We start from the raw sequence: 14,719 nt of genomic DNA, 5'->3' as shown, positions 1-14,719 counted from the left end.
AATCTTTTATAAATCATTGAAGCAGGTTCTTTCGTTTATTTCTAGTCTCCAAGGAAGTGCATTCGCATTTTTTTATCCCGATCATTGCCCCTGATATAACGTCGTCTACATATACAACTGTTATCTGGGATCGGAAAGGTTACCTGTCGGTAGCCAGTGGCTGGTAGTAGAGCAAGCCCTGTGCAGGAGAGTGAGCGAGCCCGACGATACCGTCCATGAGGGTGAACCTCTCTCCGCCGATATCGTACTCGCCCAGGTCGGGGTCGGGGTACATGGACGCGTGCGTCACTCTCCATGCGTTGTCGCGACGACCATCGTACACGATGATACCTGAAAATAACAAAAAAATTACTTTAATATGCTTTTTGTTGTAAGAAACGATGGATTTATTATGTGAACAGCAGAGAGAAGAGTACGTTAGAAGAAAATATGGTGCACCAATCCCAAATAAAATTGGAACAAGAGCAGGAGGATGATAATATGATATGCTTTTTGTTACTAAACCTTGCTTTGCGTAAATAGGTCAAAGTCTTAATAAGGTCATGTAATTTGTATTTCTAGTATCTTTCCCATGGTGGCAACAAACTCAAAGATAAAGTATCTAGTGTGTGAATCTATCGCCTTCCCATGCTAGCTTTAAATACATATCAATTGTGGGAATTTTAGTTAGAGGTATAGGCTATATACCACATGATAGATAAGTAACGGTGATATGCAATCCTGCTGATCTTACTAGATCAGTAGAGGCTTTACTGATACGTATTCAAAATATTTTTGCGGGTCATTGTTAAAATTCCAGGATCACGATCAAGCAGTATTAAAATTTAACGATTTCCATTTATTATACATGAACCAGTTTTCATGAATTGCGTTCTTGATCCACACACGACGTTCAATAAAAAGTCGCGGTCAGTCGCGGTTGGAACTCGAAATTTTTAACGTTGATTGCTGTCACGCAATTGAGTTGAAAAACCAAAATAACAAGTAATGTTATGCTGCATAACTATTAGGTGCAAATATTTTAATGATAATATAATTTGTTAGCTAGACTTACGTGTTTTGATTGATTACTTTAAAATCAGGTGTTCGTGTTAGGGAAAGTGTCAGAACCCTAACCGTTCCTATGATTTGAGAAGGCTCTACCTCTAAATTGTACGTTACCGCTAAACGTTTATTGTTATGCAATGCTACAGTTAGAGAAATACCACGGTCTGTCAATTTAATTAGTAATTGTTGCGACTTTGCGTACGTTAGCGGTTGCATCATATTTTCGGAGAAAGCAGCGTTTTGATTGAGGCAGCACGCTCGGGTGACCACTAAACTTAAACACTGAAACATGAGCATTTAACTTGCAATTATTCAATGTACTACTTAGCAAAGATTACCCCTAATTGTGTGATGATTAATGTGCACTATAAATACGCAATAGTTATTCAAAGTGGTCATCATTTGTGTTAAACGATTTCATCCGCTTAAATATCTGCTCGTTAGTAATGATTGTTTTTCTGATATGATACCTGGGTACTAAATGCACGCTATGAGGTTTAAAATCGAAAAAAATCTTAAACTATGCATGAACAGAGTTTCACTTAGTTCCACATGACTTGTTTGATCATTAATACAATTAAGTTCATTACGTTTTGATATCGTACATATATACGCTTTTTTGGGAACGAATATGAATACTACCTAATATAAAATTTCCATTAATTTCCGTGCGTTTTTCTTTAATTTACTCATACCTACCCATAGAAGTATCAGTTTTAGTTTTTACGCGTCAACAAAAACGAATGTTATTTATGGAATTGCGTTGTTTATTTACCTCCATACCTCTATAGCAGGAGTCTTTGGAATGATATTTATATCTGATCAAGGTTCGTACAAAACTATGTTATTGCGGTAATTTAAACAGCATAGGGGAGAGTGGGGGAATTGCGGACGCTGAAGGGAAATAACGCACAACATTCGTACTATTAGTAATAATCAGTCTGTCTTTATTAATTATCAATCTTTAGTTATTTGTCTACCAAAACAATTATACTTATTATACGAAATCAATCAATAAATATAATATTTTTATCAAAAACAAAACCTTGTCAGTCCGTATTTACCCGTAGCGCTCGGGGTAAAATCGGACTGACCCTGGGTTAATTACGGACAGCATGGGGTATTTACGGACTAGGTCCACATCACTAACGAAAATCACAAGTAAAGCCTTTAGAAGAACTTCCTGCAGTGCAGTTCTCATGAGCCCACTTGTTACCTACACTTTGAACATATAATCCAGTCTTCGGTGGGTGGATCACTGTGCTTTTCCTGACAATAAATGTAAAAGTAATCAACATGTCAAATAAAGTAGCTCTGGGAATACCATATTTTTCTTGCGCCTGACGCAAAGTTATCTACTAGTCTTTTATTTTTGCACAGCTTTTTGTAATGATTCGATTTTTTTCTTATACATTTCCGAGGCACCTAAAAATGAGTATTGAGTAGTGATTGATTAATTTCATAATAGTTTTTCGAATTAGGGGTAATTGCGGACGTACGTATTTACCCCGCGAGGCTTGTCCGCAATTAACCCAACTGGGTATTTTTAAATCAAAGAGAGAAATTTGTAGGTTATGAAAACATTTCATAAAAAACAAACATTGGCGATTCAAACTCCATTGACAAAGCTATCCATAGAAAATATCACTTTTTACCATTACTTCATATACAGACCTGTCCCTCGAATTGTAAAACACTAAAAATTAGATCAATGTACACTTTTTTTTAAAATTTTACCTACCTTTGAAACAGTGCGCAGCCGGCTGTCGTAAGTTTTTGCGTGGCACTAAAATGGTGGAAAGAAACAGATGACAGCACCGGGCTGCCGCGGGGGGGATTGAATGAGTAGATACCTGCTAGTCCGTATTTACCCCGCGTCCGTAATTCCCCCACTCTCCCCTAATAGCCTATATTACAACGTAATACGTGAGTGAAACCACGACAATAATCAATTTGACTAAAACATAAATGTTAAGTACAATGAAGATGAAAAACTACAGTTTAACAAGCACAATGTAATGTGGCCTAGTAATGTGGACCCAAAAACGTGCGAAAATGTATAAGGAATGTAGAGTTCAGAACTCTAATTCAATGGTTCTCACTCACTGCCCATTACTAAAATAGTAAATTGAGCATTACTGAATTAATTGATGATTTATTTGACCTATCTTATTTGGGAAGTAGAAAGGAAGTATTGAAGATTATAGAGATCCACAATATCTGATGTCTCATTACGTAACGGACTATGAAATTAGACAAGAGATGACGATATTTTTGAGCTGACAATTTATTCAAGCAGAGTTCTTCAATCAATCATGGATTGAGAATAATTTATCAACGTATTTTTTGGTCAGTAGTTCTAAAAAGCTAGGTTATCGAACTGCTCTACTTAATTTCACTTTCTCTACGCGTCATTGTACGTACTTACATAATATACAAAATGACTAGCTTATGATTCTTGATGTATTTGTTTTAAATGCGAAAGTTAACTAGGCAATTGTCGAAAGAAGATCTCATATATTTTGAGTAGTGAGATCTCGACCGACGTTGATCAATTTAAGATCATTAGTTAACTAATATTTACTTAGTGGTTACTATAATTAGCACGTAGAAGGAACTATGCCTATTACATAATGCCTCTTCATCCTCAAACGTGTTTACTTTTTATGGAGTACCTACCGAATGTGTGTTTTGTTTGACCTGTGGTTTTTACGAATGGGTTTTAAAATTATCCAGAAAATTTTGCTAAACAAAACCCGTCCTCTTATCTTAATCTTCTTGCATTTTATGTAATAAAAGACTTGTCATATTCATGTTCATGTTCAAAAGACTTGTCATAAGTTTTTTTTATATACTTATAATGTTTGTATAATATGTATGTTAGTCTTTAAGGTATGTATCTATGGGGCTATGCAGCCTGAAAATAAAGAGATTTGGTTTGATTTGATATTCATGAACATCTTAGATACCTGGTGCAACAGTATCACTGATGTAAGCGAAGAGATGGTCGCAGGATGAAGACAGGCGAGATGAGGTAGACCTCGTATCATCCAGCACTAAGTTGGTGAGCAGAGAACTGGGGCGCAGCAGTTCACGAGGGAAGTACACGCTTCGTACCTGAAAAGTATGGATAAAGAATTTTTGATCAACAATTTATCGAATAGAATACCTTCTTATCCTATAAGTAATTAACACAGATGTCAATGCAGTGGTTTGTAAAGTACCGAATGCGATCATGCCTGGTGGAGAATTAATTGACCCCGTAAAAAATATAAAAATCGTCCATTCCGTACGTACGTTTAAATATACACGTACGCGCATGCGGATCTGAACATTTAAGTTCAATGAAGTTATGTTATTATTACATAACCATCTATTGTCTCGAAAGTTATGGGAATTGTTGCTCTTATTACCATTTGTTGCTTTTTCTTTAAAAAAAACATAAGAGACAGCGAAATAAAAATAATAGCCAAACTACCTACCTAACATACATATAAACATGTAATTAGACCCATTGGTGTTCAGACAAGCATACAGACAGACTTCAAGTCAAGTGCTCATAAAGTACGAGAGAGCATACATTATCATGCACTTAGCACGCAACTGGAATGTATGCGTATCTGTTTCTACGAGTATGTTACTACACCAACATCTACTATTTTCCGGAAACACTTTACCAATTTAATGGTCAAGAGTATTCGCGATTCTCTTTTGAAAGCTACTCTTTATAAAGTAAAGATTATTTTGTTTTTTAAATATCCATGTAAATATAATAAAAAGGTTTCCTGCCGTAATTAAAACGTAACTTAATTTATACAGTCTGTTCTGTAGAGAATTGAAAGTCCTTTAAGTTCTATAAGCTAAATGACAACAGTACTTTCATAAATCACAATGAATAATGTTGCCTGTTTATAAATCAATTGCCTACAATTATAACTTTGCTAAATTGTCTGTATTTCAATACACCGACGGCCTTACGAATCTATCTAGGTAATCGATCGTTAAAAGGCGTTAGAGAAATGCATTACATCCCGTCATGGAATAATTAGCTTGCAGGCAAATTTTGTGAAGACTTAGGGCATGCAATTTCGGTAAAATAAAAATTACCGGTAAAAATTCGGTAATAAAAATATTTTTACCGGTAAACCGGTAAAACGGTAATTTTTGTATTTTTTTAAATGTGATATTATAACAATAAGATTGGGTAGTCTAAAAGCAAAAAATACATGGTATAAGGTGGTAAACATTTTTTGTGACGTGGGCCGTAACAAAAAATCATGTCAGTACCATCCGTACGCGATGTCGTCGACTTAATGCAAGAGAAACGGCTGCGGTGGTACGGACATGTAAAAAGGAGACCACCTAAATACATCGCCAATGTACTCAGTCTCGATATACCCGGTCAAAGGCGCAGAGGAAGGCCGAAACTGTGGTGGTTGAGTGTGGAATGAATGACATGAAAATCTACGAACTCGACGAGGAAGATGTCCTGGATAGAGTGAAGTGGAAGAAGAAGATATTTAAAGCGGACCTCGTCACAAGACGGGATAAACGCTAAGAATTACCGTGAAAAAAATCATTTTTTTCATTGAAGTGAAAGCCCTTTTTTATGGTAAATCGTAGGCATTTTATGGACCAGGGTCGCGGTAACTCACTTGAACAATCCCGCAGCCCCGGCAGGCCTTGGCGGCCAACACGGGTCTGTTGTCTATGCAGACGGAGGAACGATGAGCCTCCCGAACTCACCGCCCACAGACCGACGCCTACGGTGGCCGGGAGTCGTCTCTCGACACTTGGCGCCCGTGGTGTCTTCCTGGTCCACTACAGCGGCTGGGATGAGAGGTGCGAACTCGCAGTCTCTCTGCCGTCTCCTTCTCGAGCATGACTGCTTCGCAGAAGGAGGCGACGGTTTCCCATCCTCTCAGGACCATGGCTTGAACCAGAACCGGGCGCGAGAGGTCGACGCTGCCTATTGCCTCGTCGACGACACGGTGGTACTCTTCCCAGGCAGTGCACACCTGGACTGTGTGCTCCATTGTATCCTCAGAGCTGTCCGCATGGTGGTGAAGTAAAATCCCTTGCTCAGTAAGGTCATAGAGTAGGTAAAATAAGCATTAGCTACATTTTTACCTAATATGAGCTGACAGCTATCAGGAAAATCAGAATAACCGAATGAATAGAATTTGTTTACATATTATAAATTAAGATGAGAATTGTATCTAACCTAGAGATAGTTAAGGAGACACATAAGTTTACTTTCCTAAAAAACAGCAACTTTAACACTCTTACAATATGTAATGTATGCAATATTACCATATGTTCAGGCTACATAATGAAGATTTGACGTTAAATGACCAATTGCTATATTTTATCACAAAAACGTAAAAACCGGTAAATTACCGGTTACATATTATTTTTACCGGTAATTTAAAACTCGCGAAAATGGGCGGTTTTACCGGTAAAACCGAAACCGGTAAACCGGTATTGCATGCCCTAGTGAAGACTGTATCGCGAATTTAATAACTAGAGTAGCTTAGCTATTCACGAGGTTGAGCCATTCACTAGTTTCGAGTAATATCGTGCATGGTTACTGGTCACCCACAAATAGTGCGTATTTAAGGCGGAACGGACAATTGCACCACGGACAATTGAACAAGCCACACCCTTTCAAATAATACCTACACGTAATACGACCTCGGTGGCTGCCACGCCACTTCCAAAATTAAGATCGACAGATAATTTATTTCTATCTAACACTATATAAAAATGACTAATGATACTATCATATCAAATGGCTTGACATTAACTATTAATCTTAGCTATCATTGTAAATTACGGGTTAATTAAAAAGTATTAAATTACTTTTGTTCAGGGCTTTCATGAACAATGATTAAATGTGCTAGTGCTGGTATTGGTATCTAATAAATAAGATAATAGACAGGTTAAAGTGTACTCAGTTTAATGAGAATTATTTATTTTTTAACTTTGTCTGCATTTTTAAGTACCTATACCAAAGAATATATTCATTTTCGTAGAACTCTTAACCAATGAACTTAGGCAGTGTTTTGACGAATTTCAATTTTCCGGAAATAATTTTGAAAGACTAGGCAGATGATGAATAAATAATATCAGTCATTATATTTAAATACATCCACAGCAAGTATACGTAAACTTAACTATAAAGTTTAGAGCGGGCATTAGATAAGCGTAGTAACTTCGCACCCTTTCTAACCAAACTCCAGAGGTATTCAGGTTCCTGTATAATAAACACTAAGGTATCTAACGAACACAGCTCTCCGGTTACTATAGTATTTATAGCTTAGTTATCAAGCACGACGAATAGATAAATCTCCTTTCACTGCAAATGTTTGTATTAATAAATAAATTAAATAATCCATGTATTTAATTCTTGTAACTCTTTCGTGACTTAGTAAGGACATACTTATATTAAATGTACAACCTACTCATAACAATGAAAAGCAAAGAGGTTGCCTAACTGAGAGCTTAACCTCATTACATGTTCGTGACAACTTTATGTAGGCATTGAGCCAATGCATTCAGCTTTATAGTATCTAGACACTAATCTGCCTAAATCCTTTTTCATAATGCTAACATCCTTGGCAATAAACTTAAGCTAGTAAGTCTAACGTGCATTATTCCTACCTAGTAACCTACTTTTCTCCGAATACAATTTATTAAGATCTATCAGATGATTGCAAATAAAGTATTAAAGTAATTAAAATTGAGCTATGAATGAAATCGTTGTTACGTAACAGTAATAAGTCTGTTAAAAAGCCAATGACCGAGATCGCGCTAAGATAGCGATTTGATCTTGAAAACGTCGACGTTAGAGGCGCCTCATTACAGATTAACGTTACAACATCAACTTGCTTGTTTTTAAAGATAAAATAAAATATATGCATTTAGTTCGCAGAAATTTTGCAAAGGTACTTTATCAAACTTACGAAATATGATTTCAAAATCATTTTTAGGGCCTATGTGTAGGTAATAATGAATTAGTAAAATTACAATGTCAAATATGCATATTGTGATGTACTTACATAGATTGTTGAAATGTAAATACGAAAATCAAACCTAAACAATCTAACCAGTAACTACATTTATGTAAATGCAATATATTAACCTTGTTTAAATTGAAATTTATTCAAATTATTTTAACACGCGTCGGTAATTATAACCATTAACGATTGTCTGTTAACAAATGTTATTACGTAGTAGTACAAAAAACAACTGCTATCGGAATACACTCATTCAGTAAATCCATTCAACCGTGGAAAGCATATCAGTGAGCAATCCATTACAATTTGATTGTGAGTCTATTTCAAGTTTACTAGAGCTCCACACTTGACCAACTGCTTTAATTTAATTATTGTTGTATTGCTTATCATTAATTCCTACATATGCATGGAAATATGGATGTTTACACCGAAACAAGAAATAATTGCTTAATTAACTGGTGCATTCTAAACTGAAGGCAGGATTTCGCTCTGAGACAAAGAACAATTTTTAACATTATCCATTAAGTACCTCTTATGAAAAGTTTATATTTGAGACTATTTGAGATGCAAGAAGACAAGCTGAGTCAATAAACAGGTCGGTCACATATTTATAGACGTGAAAAAACATGATGACTATTACGTACCTACCTATACCTATTTTCCTCAAATAAACCATGCATGCCTAATTTGTTCTTCACACCCGTTAAAACTATAAGGAAAATTGGCGTGTTATTTGTATGTCAAAATAAATAACTGATAATACGTTTATTATTCTCGGTTTCAATTAAATGTCATTTTTAATTGTTTCATTCTTAAATGAATTAAGAGTAACTAATCGTTTTATGTGTACCTACCTTACCAGGCTACCTAACTCATAGTGATCAAGATAAGCTACGGCACGTATTTGGATTGGTTCCTGTTACACAGTTCATGCTTGACTTTAAATATTAATTGATCAGATGCATTTTAATATAACCATGCACCGTCAAGATAGACATAGACACAGGTAGAAAAACTGCAAAAAACATAGCCTATTTAAATAAATTTTAAAACTTAGCTACATTCAATGCTACAATATTTACTTAAGTAAAGACCGCACAAGTCGCGTACTAATAGCCAGTTTTTGCACTACATTAATTTGAATCGTATTGGAAAACTTACTGCAATCTAGCAAATGAATTTAAATGTAAGTGTTCTTTGCCAAATCCTAAAATCTTATGGAAAGTTAGACGAAAACGTGCGTTGAATTGAGTTGCTTATGTAGATTAAGATCAATCTGTATGCTAATAGAGTTGACATTACTATGTAGAGTGCAATGCAGCTTGCGAAACTTAAATCCCAAGACCGTGTTTCCGCAAAGACAAAAACTGAAATTATTTAGAGTTCTGTCATGTAGTAACGAGACATAATATCTATTGTTTCTATTTCCAAGTATTGGCGACTCAGGCATAGGTACTGGAAGTATCCGGTACTGTTTGAAAGAATTACTACGACCTTGGGCAATAAAAGGCTCCATAAGATACAAAGTTGGGTCTGTAAGTCTGTCACTTCCCATAGCACCCTCAGCGGGAGGGACCATTGGATGATATACTTGCTACAAAAAAGTTATAGTTAGGTATATTAAAGTGTGCGACTCTTTCCTTTAAACTTACCAAACGGTCAGTAGCCATATCGAAAATGAGGATCTTAGGGGGGCAGACTCTTCTGAAGTCGTCGATGCTGGTGACGACACCTGCGTCCAAGACCCAGAGTCTGTTGCAACGATCAGCGCGCACTCGGTACACGGATATCAGACCTGTGCAGTTGATGTCGCCTCGGCCAGCTGTGTGCCAGGACCAATCAGGGTATGCCTGGAAGAAGAGAATTAACAATTGGGTTTAAATAATAAATTCGTATATGTATTTAATTCTTAAGAGCTGTAAATGCAGGGACAGCTCTCTATTGAATGCTGTGTTTGCTTCAAGAAGTCAACCAACTAGCATTTTACTGACTGACACTTCCGAAGAGCAAAGAACTGAATTAGCTTTATCTTAAGTCTTGAAGATCATTTAATTCCAACAACTTTGTAAGCTATTTTTATCCAAAATAAATTATGTAAGTTCTCATGTATTTTATGTGAGTCAGCGGCAAAATAAAAGACATTTCACGGTTGACTGAAAGCTTTTTACAAGAATTCGAAACGTTAATTATATCACTTTAAGAGCAAAAAATTTGGTATAATCTTATAAATCTATAAAATTGGACACTATGTACATATACTTATGTTTAGAGTGTATATTTTTTAAATGTTGCATTTGTCAACAACGATTGGTATGCACTTACAGCATTGAACATTGATTTGATTTCCGACAACGTATGTTTAAATGGAAAACACATCATTTATTGACATAGCAGTTTTTCGATGGCGGCATACAAATAAGCAAGCGAACAAAGGATGAATAATCTTGTTGACACAGCGAAAATAAACAATAATTCTTTTAAAACGATATTGTAATCGATGTGTTTGTTTAACTTTGAAAATATTTTGATACAGGAGCGGTAAGTTTGCCAAATGGCGTTTTTCAATAGGTAGGTACACTTAGGTGCTACGAAAAATAAATAGGAGGCTTGCGCTTTATTTAAACGTTAGCAATTTTGTATTAAATTAAAGTTTATACAGATATGTTCTTTTTTATTTGAATCAATTTACTTTTGTTCTAATTTAAAAAAATATATTCTGATTTCAAATTGCATTAGTCGCCTTTCAAGGAAGTGTATTGAAAAACAACATTCTACGCAGATCAAAAATAACGATTCCCCTCTAACTCAATAAGTATATCTGTATAGTGTTGCATTCGAAAGCTGTATTTGTGCTTAAAGGCAAAAGCGATATCCAGCTACATCTTTTATGTAAGCCGTAAGTTATTCTAGACAAACTCTCTCCTGGATCTAAATTCTAAACAACAGTAGCACATACTGAGCGAGCTTTCTTAAAGGAAGCAGTTTTATAATTGAGGATACAATTTCGCGTGTAGATTAGAAAGAAAATGAAGAAAACTTTTATGAAAAAGCAATGCTCCTAATTTCGTATTTCTAAAACTTAATTTCTATGTCTTTTGCAACATGTAATATCGCTTTATATCATAGAAATCGGTACCTACAGAATTTTATGAATTTTACACAGGATTTAAAAACAACAGACCTTTTAGCCAAACTGTGACTACATGTGATACAGCATAGTAATCTTTAAGTACAACTTACCAACACCATTCCGTATCTAGATGATAAGTTCAACAAGTGACATACAATAGCTAACTCTGATTAATACAATAAAGTATGTTGATACAAACGTGAATGTCGCACATCGAGGTGTCTCTCGCAGTTCGCAAGGTCATCCGCGCAAACTATTCGCCTGCCCTTCACGCTTTCCCGTGTCTTACGCGTAACGCGTATTTGTAACAACTATAACATGGCCAGCGTTATCTAATTCCGACACGGAACATTTATTAAAATCACTTGAACCACATGTACGCCGTATAAGCTCTGGTAACTCACAAATGGTCAGGGCTACCTTCTAAGTACAGCCTGTTTAATCAATTCTAGTGGTACAGGAAAAAAATAAAAATAGCACAGTTTTTTCCGGAAAATCGAATAACTTTTTTGTTCATATTATTTGAACGCAAGTGCGTGCACATTGCTGTTGGTCATCGTAATCATGAGGGAATGCAATTTAATGTAGTTTCTATGTGATTTTGATTGACGTATTACCGAGTCACTTTATATCGTGGCGAAACATTTTTCCAATATACTATATTGTCTAACACGGCTATAAAGTTTGCAAACAACGTTCAGCAACGATCTATAGACCTAAATAGCAATTTTACATAGGTAGGTATATCCACATAAACATTAAAGGAAATATTATGCAGCGTTGTGGGAACTTTATTACTGCTAATATTGAAGAAATAGTTGTTAAACCAGTTAAAACAACCAACAAATGTTTCATAATTATAACTATTAACATATCGACCGACCGTTGTGTATTAGAATGGCAATTGAACAAACAGAAACTATTAAAAGTCCCAACTCCTAATGCAAAGATATAATTATTACAATAAAGCCGTCAAAAATTGAAGTAATTAATCCAATCTAGCTTATTTAGGTGTCCTAGCCTTTCACAATTCTAACACAAATTAATCTGACATTTTGATTTTAGATAGACAGGCCAAATTGCAATAATCTATTAGCCTACACTATTGATTTTTTCAGAACGCCTACAAGCATTTCAATCACAATTTCTGGTGTTTACTGTTCATTCCGTTATTTTTTTTTATAAAGTGTACGTTTACAAATAATAATCTTCCTAAAGTTAGTTGTAAAAGGACACGGCTGAGCAAGTAGGTCAGTTAGTACCCAGGTCCTATTGAACGCATTTGTAGCAGCTTTCGAAGGCGACACAAGCTCACAAAGTAATTGCACAACTTTTCGTTGAAATCCGAATACTGCAAGCATTGACTACAAGCTGCAAGTTGTTCCTATACAATTTATTTCAAACACTGATAGCATTAGGTTTTTATGTCGTTGGACAGCTAAGATTCCGACAAAGTCATTCTCAGCCGATAAATTATACATGTCTTATTCAGTTATGAGTGTTCGACATTCCGTTTAAAAATTAATGCCAAGTTCTCAGGCACGCATGCAGACTTGACTTATAAGCTGTTCGTAATATACTAGAGAAGCCAAATCTGTACAACTTTATAATAAATGAGAGTTATTAAACGCTAATTGCAGTTGAAATATAGTAATTACATGTTTGCACACTTCATTTTGTGTAACTTTTAAGGTATAAGTAAGCTTTATATTTAGGTATAATTTATTTTTATAGATTTTAAGATAGATTGGTGCCTACATTAAAATATTTTTTACGATACGATACATTATGAAATGTCTACCACAATAACAAAAATGTGTATAAATAACATGATAACTAGTTCTTTACACACGAGCCACGACTTGTTTCATAAAATGTTACGGTGCTTAGTACAAACTAGGTAAACACCGATCCAGTCTTATAATAAAATGTATAATGCAACTTAATAACTGTTGCATACACAACTAAATGTTTAGTTTGCAAAGGAATTAAAAAAAACAGTTACTTGGATGATAAGATAGATTAGAACTTAGACTTATTTACTTTACCCATCGTTAAACAAATAATTTATCATGTTAATCGAACTCGTAAGTTACAGTTAATCGAATTACGGATAGCGAGACGTGATCTTGGCAGCTTTCTGATAAAACGTAAAGAGATAATCGATTCTTAGCATAAAGCTCGACTCGTACTTCTGACTATCTAGACTCAATCTAGAGCATTGCTAGAGCATGCATCATGACGTAATGAAGATTGATGACACCGGTTTTATTTACACAAGACAATGTTACGTACTCTCATGCAGTCCTTTCATTAATTCCCTTTAGTTTAACGTAATTTTATTAAGGCTCTGGTAATTGTAATCTATGTTAACTGACCTCTCGATTCTCGAGGCGCCTGATCGGTAACGGCGTGATATGTCACGAATACCATTGTGGCCATCAAGGCCAAGATAAGTTCATTTTACTTTTTATATATTTTGATCATTAACTAAATTGTTTATTTTAAGTGTAGGAATGAGAAGAAAAAAGTGCGTAACACTCAATGCCACGCGAACGTGTTAAGTGTTTACGGAAATAACAAAAAGTTGTCGTAAATCTCACCTGAAGAACAGGACTGACGCCAGGTGGCAGGCTTCGAGGTATCCATGCTAAGGTTGCGGGAACTCCCGCCCTCAACCTTGGAATGCCAAGGTACAATCTATCCCAGCCTATCTCGAGCCCCGTGGGGACGGTGTTCTCTGGTTGGAATTTTTCTAAAAGCACTGGGTCCGGGGGAAAGTCGAACTGCATGAAGCTCCATTGGTTGACGACTTCAAGTGTAGCGCTCGCTGCGGCTACGTAAGCCAACAGCACTATTGCGTGCCTCCTCATGGCGTCTCAGTCTGGAACAAGAGTAAAACGTTTCATTAAATAATACTAATATACACACTAAGTCTAGACTCAGTAGCAATTAATTTAATTATTTCATATCTAGATTTCCTTGTAAAAAAGCTTAAAGTAATCGAGTGTTATTAAAGTCTAGGATTTCCTGTTGCAGTCAAGTTTAGTCACGTAATATCAAGAATTTGACAGTCAATACAAAATTAAACAAAACAATACTAAAGTTACTGCAACGTTACGCAGCATAGCAACATTGACATTTAATAGAATGTTGCTTATTTTTTGTCTGCGAACTGACCTGTTGCTCGAGATTTATTTCTTAATGCACGTGCTCATCAAACAGGTCGACAAACTGGTTCAACATTAAAATCTCTTTAGCAATGTTTCAAGTTGTTTAAAAATGTAGCTGCGAATTATTTTAAATAATAAGAGCATTAGTTATAATATTATTATTCGCGTGCACATGACATTTGTCTGGCCACTTATTCAGTTCAGACGTACATGTCAAAAACAAATGCCTGTTAATGACCTAGCGTGGCACGTGACCGACTTTTACTTTTCAGTTCAAGGACGCTTCCGCAGCCTCAGCGAGATGATTATGACGTAGAACAACAACAACGAACAAGATGTCAGATAGGCAT

At 35.6% G+C, this 14,719-nt stretch overlaps 1 protein-coding gene across 3 annotated transcripts in view; it reads right to left on the bottom strand.

Annotated features, from left to right (window-relative positions):
• The window catches only part of LOC124632983 (protein yellow), a 32,662-nt gene that overhangs the window by 5,661 nt on the left and 12,282 nt on the right, over nucleotides 1-14,719 (bottom strand). For all 3 annotated transcript variants that reach the window (XM_047168038.1, XM_047168039.1, XM_047168040.1), the window contains exons 2-5: nucleotides 13,800-14,080; nucleotides 9,719-9,916; nucleotides 4,017-4,164; nucleotides 144-330 (exon numbers count right to left, since the gene is read on the bottom strand). In XM_047168038.1, coding sequence (XP_047023994.1) covers nucleotides 144-330; nucleotides 4,017-4,164; nucleotides 9,719-9,916; nucleotides 13,800-14,069 — 803 coding nt within the window. In that variant the 5' untranslated portion in view covers nucleotides 14,070-14,080. The remainder of the gene's footprint in view (nucleotides 1-143; nucleotides 331-4,016; nucleotides 4,165-9,718; nucleotides 9,917-13,799; nucleotides 14,081-14,719) is intronic.

This window comes from Helicoverpa zea, chromosome 9 (assembly GCF_022581195.2).
Source record: "Helicoverpa zea isolate HzStark_Cry1AcR chromosome 9, ilHelZeax1.1, whole genome shotgun sequence".
Classification (NCBI taxonomy): Eukaryota; Metazoa; Arthropoda; class Insecta; order Lepidoptera; family Noctuidae; genus Helicoverpa; species Helicoverpa zea.
The sequence above is the reverse complement of the archived record's forward strand: the minus strand, read 5'-3'. Positions and strand labels throughout refer to the sequence as shown.